Below are 5,905 nucleotides of genomic sequence, written 5' to 3' on the forward strand. Positions count from 1 at the left end.
CTGCCAGGCAAGCGCTGCGACCCTGAGTCRGATGCGGGCCCAGGGGAGGAGTTCACCTGCGGCAGCAACTTTGCCATTGCCTACTTCATCAGCTTCTTCATGCTGTGCGCTTTCCTGGTGAGAGATGTGGGGCCACATGCCCCGTAATCCTGTCCCACAGCCCTTGCTCTGTCCCACAACCCCCAGGAGCCCTGGGGGATCCCAATCGCTCTTCACTCCCCCAGATCATCAACCTGTTCGTGGCTGTGATCATGGACAACTTYGACTACCTGACGCGGGACTGGTCCATCTTGGGCCCGCACCACCTGGACGAGTTCAAGCGCGTGTGGTCCGAGTACGACCCCGCAGCCAAGTGTGTAACTGTYCCCCTGTCCCCAGCTGGGGGGTCCAGGTAGCCGGACCACCGGTGACCCCCTGACCTCCCCAGGGGCCGCATCAAACACCTGGATGTGGTGACGCTGCTGCGCCGRATCCAGCCCCCGCTGGGCTTTGGGAAGCTCTGCCCACACCGMGTGGCCTGCAAGGTCTGGGGGGGTCCTGGGGAGATCTGGGGGGATCCTGAGGGGGAGCCACCCACATTCATCCCTGTCTTGTCCCCACCCCAGCGCTTGGTGGCCATGAACATGCCCCTCAACTCGGATGGAACCGTAACCTTCAACGCAACACTCTTTGCTCTGGTCCGCACCTCCCTCAAGATCAAGACAGAAGGTTGGGAGCTGGGGGAGTCCAGGGGAGGGGGCAGGGGACAGCAGGGTGTGACAGTAACAGCTGTGTATTCCTTCCTACCCTGTGTCCCCTTCCTCCAGGGAACTTGGACGTGGCCAACAAGGAGCTTCGTGCTGTGGTCAAGAAGATCTGGAAGAGGACGAAGCCAAAGCTGCTGGACGAGGTCATCCCCCCGCCTGAGGGTGTGTGACAGCCATGTCCCCTGCCCTGCCCCCTGCAGACCCTCAGCTGTCCCCTGACCCTCTRTGTCCCCCAGAGGAGGAGGTCACCGTCGGGAAGTTCTACGCCACGTTTCTGATCCAGGACTATTTCCGCAAGTTCCGGCGGCGGAAGGAGCGGGGGATGCTGGGTGCCAACGCGGGCCCCAGCAATGAGTGCGCACTGCAGGTGCGACCCCTCCCCAGGGCGGGGCTGGGGGTCCCAGGTGTCACCAGGTGACACCCCTGATCCTTCTGTGTTCCCCCAGGCTGGGCTGCAAACGCTGCAGGCATTGGGCCCTGAGATGCGCCGGGCACTGAGTGACCTAGAAGGGGACGAGGGCGGCGATGCCCCTTCGGAGGAGCCACTCACCTATGCCGTGAGCCCTGCCCCACCCTGGCCACACCTGTCCCATGGCCACACCGGCCCAAAAGCCGCACCAAATGGCCACACCTGTCCTTTGGCCGTGCCCACCGACCCCGCCTCTCTCCGCAGGCCCCCGAGACGCTCTACGGCTCCGCACCCGGCTCCCCCCTGCTCTCGGAGCCGCCCCCCGCCCCCAGCCCCGCCCCCACCGAGGCGGAGGAGCCCGCGCCCCCCTCCCATGGGGGAGCCCACCGGCCTGGCGGCAGGTACGCGGGGGCTGGGGACATCCCGACACGGGGCGGGGGGTTCCCAGGGGTGGAGGAAGGATGCTCATGGCCCTGTGCACAGGCGACGCTCCGTGGSTGGGGACCAGGATGAGGAAGCCCCSGCYGAGGACGTGGAGGAGCCGGTAGGGGAYCCGGGGGATGTCAGCCACGACGAGGACCTGGAGAGCTCGGCACCGCCCCGGCACCGCTGGGCCGGGGACAGGTACTGCGACCCTGGGACGGACCCCTATCTTGAGAGGGTCCCTGCAGCTGGGGACGGGGCGAAGTGCCCGTGACAGGCTGCCGGGACCCCCGAAAGGCGGGGGTGTGCCTTGTGCCTGTCATTCACCCCTGACTCCCTGTTACCCCGAGGCCGCTGGGTCTCCCCGCGCTGGGAGGTGTCCGAGGGGAGGGTCCCAGCCCGCGACTGATCCCCCCTGTTCCTCCCCAGGCTGCCGGGACCCCCGCGCTGGACGGCGGAGCTGCCCCGGGGAGGGTCGCTGCCGCTGCCCCCCCGACACTTCGCGCTCGGCAGCGGCGCCCGCGAGGGGCAACAACTGAAACGGCGCCGCCTCCTGCCCCCCACCCCCGCGGGTACGGGCGGAGACCGGGAAAACGGGGAGGGGGCAGGGCTCCAGTGAGACCCTCCGGGTTCGGCTCCGGCAGCGCCGACTGAGCCCCCGGTAGCCCAGGAAGGTCCCTGGGGCTGATGGCAGGGGGAGATGACACTGCTTGGTACCCCGGAGAAACCCAGCGGGGGAGGGCCCTGTCCGGGGTATTCCTTCGGGCCTCCAACGGGCGGGAGAGATCCCTCCCAGTGCTCCCCGGTACCCCCGATTTCGCGGACGGTCCCTGGCCGAGAGGAGTGTTCCTGCTCGGTGCCCCGGTGGTTCCATGGCTGGGGGCTGATCCTGCCCGGTGCCCCCTGTAGCCGGGAGAGTCCCTGGCCATGGTGGGTGACGCTGCCCGGTTTCCCGGGGATCCGTCGCCGGGGCTGACCCTGCCCGCTGTCCCCCAGGCCGGAAGCCCTCGTTCACCATCCAGTGCCTGCGGCGCCAGGGCAGCTGCGAGGACGAGCCCATCCCGGGCACCTACAACCCGTCGGGCCCGCCCGGCCCCGCACGCCCGCAGGTACTGCTGGAGCGGGTGGGGACACAGGAGGAGGGGACACTCTGGCAGTGTCACCCCCGCACTGACCCCTCCCGTCCCCAGGGCTACGGCAGCTCCGAGACCTGGCGCCTGGGGGGCTCCTCGCAGGCCTGGGCRGCCCCGGCCCGCGGGCACGTTCTGTACGCGCCGCTCATCCTGGTGGAGGGGGCTCCGCCGGGGGGCGCGGGGGGCAGCCTGCCTCCCCTCAACCGCTGGTTCCCCCCCGCGCCGCTGCGCCTGCGGCCCTGCGGGCCCCACGATGCCCTGGCCCGAGGCTCGGCCGACAGCCTGGTGGAGGCCGTGAGTGTGGGGACACGGGTGGGACGAGGGAGGGACATAGGGTGACACGGCTTGGGGTGACAGCACGGAGGAGGCTGTGAATGCAGGGGGATATGGCGGGGAAACACTGGACAGGAGATGGTGGGGGGACATGCAGAAGATATGGGACAGGGACCTCTCACAGGTTGGCCAACAGCCTGGTGGAGGCCATAAGAGAAGGGGGAACACATAAGGGGGACACTGGGGACACGAAGGGGGAACACCTCATGTTTTGGCCAACAGCCTGGTGGAGGACATAGCGGAGACATGGGGGGATATGGTGGGGGACACGGCACGGTTTGGCTGAGGGACTGGTGGAGGCAGGGAGGACGGGGACACAGCGGGACACGGGCCCGTCCCCACTGCCTGTGCCAGCGTCTCCTCCTCATCYCCCGTCCAGGTGCTGATCTCAGAGGGGCTCGGGCTGTTCGCCCGCGACCCCAAGTTCGTGGCCGTGGCCAAGCGCGAGATCGCGGACGCGTGCGACATGACGATGGACGAGATGGAGAGCGCGGCCGCSGACCTGCTGACCCGGCGCCGCAACCCGCCCGCCCCTGCGCCCGCGACCGCCGTCTACAGCGACGAGGAACCGCTGCGGCCGCCGGCAGAGGAGGAGCTGGCGGACGAGATGGGCTGGGCTGGCGGGGTCTAGAACCCGGGGCTGGCACTGCAGAGCCGATCCGGTGCGGTCTAGAACCCGGGGCTGGCACCAGAACCCAGGGCTGGCACCGCGGGACCGACCGGGACCGGGGATCCCGGCGGGTGGGCTTTAGAACCCGGGAACGGCCCCGAGCTGTGTGGGGGRCGATGTTACCTCAGGAAAAAAAAGGGATTTTTATCAAAAAGGTTCTCATTTTTTTTTCCCCCTCACACAAGGAGGGCGTTCCTCTGGGTATTTGCCTCAGGGAGAGGGTTTTTCCTGGAAAAAGATGGTTTTTTTTCCTTCAGGAAAAGGGGTGATTACATCAAAAAAAGAAAGTTTTTACTCAAAACCAAGTGTGTTTTCCTTTCAAGTAAGCAAACCATGTTTCCCTTAAAAAGGAATTTTTCTTAAGAAAAGGACTTTTTCCCCTCACAGAAAGAAAAAATTGAAAAAGAGAGGAAAAAGGCTTTTCTTATAAACTTTTTTTTTTTTCCTGGAAAAGGGATATTTACATCAAGGAGGGGTGGGGCGGGGAATGTCTTCAAATAGGAAGTTTTTACTCAAAAGAGGAAAAAAAAAAAGGGTTTTTTTCCCCCTCAAAAAAAGGAAGTTTTACTTCAGGAAAAGAGACGTTTACCTCCTGGGGAGGGTGAGGTGTTTTCAAAAAAGGAATATTCCCTCTTGAAAAGGGATAATTACCTAAAAAAAAAGTCCTTTAAAAAAAAGGCTTTGTCTAAAAAAAGAAGAAAGTTTTTACTCCAAGAAAAGGAGGTGTTTTCCCTCAAAAAAGCTTTATCTCAGGAGAAGGGAGATTTGCACCCAAAAAAGAGGGACTGTCAAAAAGAAAAAGAAGTCAAATTTTTTCCTTCAGATAAACGTTTTTTCCAAAAAAAAGGAGTTTGACCTTACAAGTGAAAGATTACTCCTAAAAGGATAATTCCTCCTTAAAAAGGGGAATGTTACCTCATGGAGGGTGATTTTCCATCAGGAAAAAGGCTTTTCTCCCCTTGGAAAGGTAAATTTTACATTACAAAGGAGGGGTTTTACCTCAGGAAAGATGCATTTTACCTCAAAAAAAGAGGGTTTTACCTCAAAAAGGATTTACTTCAAACGAGTTCTACTGCAAATAGAGTATTTTACTTCACATAATGGAGTTTTATATCAGGAAAAAGGATTTTTTAATCTGAGAAAATATGTATTTTACCTCATAAGAAGGGTCTTACGTGAGGAAGCGGGATTTTACCTCAGGGTAAATTTTTTAAGCTTTTTATCTAAAGGAAAGGGTGAATGTTTTACTTTAGGAACAGTAACATTTACCTCATGAAACAGGGTTTTCTGAAGGAAAGAGCGCTTTTCACCTCAAGGAGGGAAATTTTGCCTCAGAAAAGGTTTTTACCAAAGGAAAGGTGATTTTTTCCTCACAAAAGAGGGTTTTACCTTATGAAAGAACATTTCACACCTCAGAAAGGAGGGTTTCACCTCAGGAATGGGGACTTTACCTCACTCATTGAAGAGGGTTTTACCTCATGGAAGTGTTTTTCAAATCAGGAAGGATTTTATTTCAGGAAAGGTGAATTCTACCTCATAAATTAGGAGTTTACCTCAAGAAGGGGACATGTTTTACATCACAGAAGGCAGTTTTACCACAGGAAAGAACTTTTCACCTCMAGGAAGCAGATTTTGACTCAGAAACATAAAATGTAACTTGCTTAAAGAAGGCTTTACCTCACAAAAAACCTTGTTCTCTTCATGAAAGGGGCTTTTTACCTCACAAAAGTGGACTTCTACCTCAGGAAGATAAATTTTACTTCACAGGAGAGGGGTTTATCCCATGAAATAACACGTCACACCTTAGAACAGGGAATTTTACCTCTGAAAAGGGCTGTTTGACCTAAGTAGGGAAGGTTTTCCCTCAGAAAAGTGGATTTTTACCTCAGGAGAGATAAAATTTACCTCACGAAAGCCCATTTTTCACCTCACGTACGGGACTTTTCCCTCAGGACAAGGAGGCACTCTGGGGCTCCGGGCAGATTCCCGCCCCCGCCCCTGCCGCGCGCCCATTGGTGGAGCCAGCGACCAATGGGGAGGCGGCTCCGCGCACAGCGCGAGCGCCCCCACGAGGCTGCGCGGGGAGTTCGGGGGAGGGAGCGAACCCCCAAAATTCCGACCCCCATAATAACCCTGAACACATCAAAATCCCGACCCCCAAAACTCTGAACACCTCAAAATCCCGACCCCC

The 5,905-nt window shown here is 58.8% G+C and overlaps 2 protein-coding genes across 2 annotated transcripts in view; one reads left to right on the plus strand and one right to left on the minus strand.

The window, feature by feature from the left end:
* LOC130587072 (voltage-dependent L-type calcium channel subunit alpha-1F-like) overlaps positions 1-3,771 on the plus strand; it is a 9,360-nt gene extending 5,589 nt beyond the window's left edge. The window contains exons 14-26 of the mRNA XM_057388027.1: positions 1-117; positions 225-352; positions 428-524; positions 606-708; positions 807-908; positions 983-1,113; positions 1,193-1,303; positions 1,420-1,556; positions 1,639-1,779; positions 2,008-2,150; positions 2,575-2,687; positions 2,769-3,005; positions 3,424-3,771. The exon at positions 1-117 is cut by the window's left edge and continues 31 nt beyond it. Of these exons, the coding sequence (XP_057244010.1) occupies positions 1-117; positions 225-352; positions 428-524; positions 606-708; positions 807-908; positions 983-1,113; positions 1,193-1,303; positions 1,420-1,556; positions 1,639-1,779; positions 2,008-2,150; positions 2,575-2,687; positions 2,769-3,005; positions 3,424-3,675 (1,812 nt within the window). The 3' untranslated portion in view covers positions 3,676-3,771. The remainder of the gene's footprint in view (positions 118-224; positions 353-427; positions 525-605; positions 709-806; positions 909-982; positions 1,114-1,192; positions 1,304-1,419; positions 1,557-1,638; positions 1,780-2,007; positions 2,151-2,574; positions 2,688-2,768; positions 3,006-3,423) is intronic.
* Positions 3,772-3,792: 21 nt separating this feature from the next.
* LOC130587074 (lysine-specific demethylase 5C-like) overlaps positions 3,793-5,905 on the minus strand; it is a 20,283-nt gene continuing 18,170 nt past the window's right edge. Inside the window, exon 19 of the mRNA XM_057388029.1 lies at positions 3,793-3,837. Within this exon, the coding sequence (XP_057244012.1) occupies positions 3,793-3,837 (45 nt within the window). The remainder of the gene's footprint in view (positions 3,838-5,905) is intronic.

Source organism: Malurus melanocephalus, unplaced genomic scaffold (assembly GCF_030028575.1).
Source record: "Malurus melanocephalus ecotype Western Australia unplaced genomic scaffold, MMel_1.1 scaffold_1505, whole genome shotgun sequence".
NCBI classification, from domain to species: Eukaryota; Metazoa; Chordata; class Aves; order Passeriformes; family Maluridae; genus Malurus; species Malurus melanocephalus.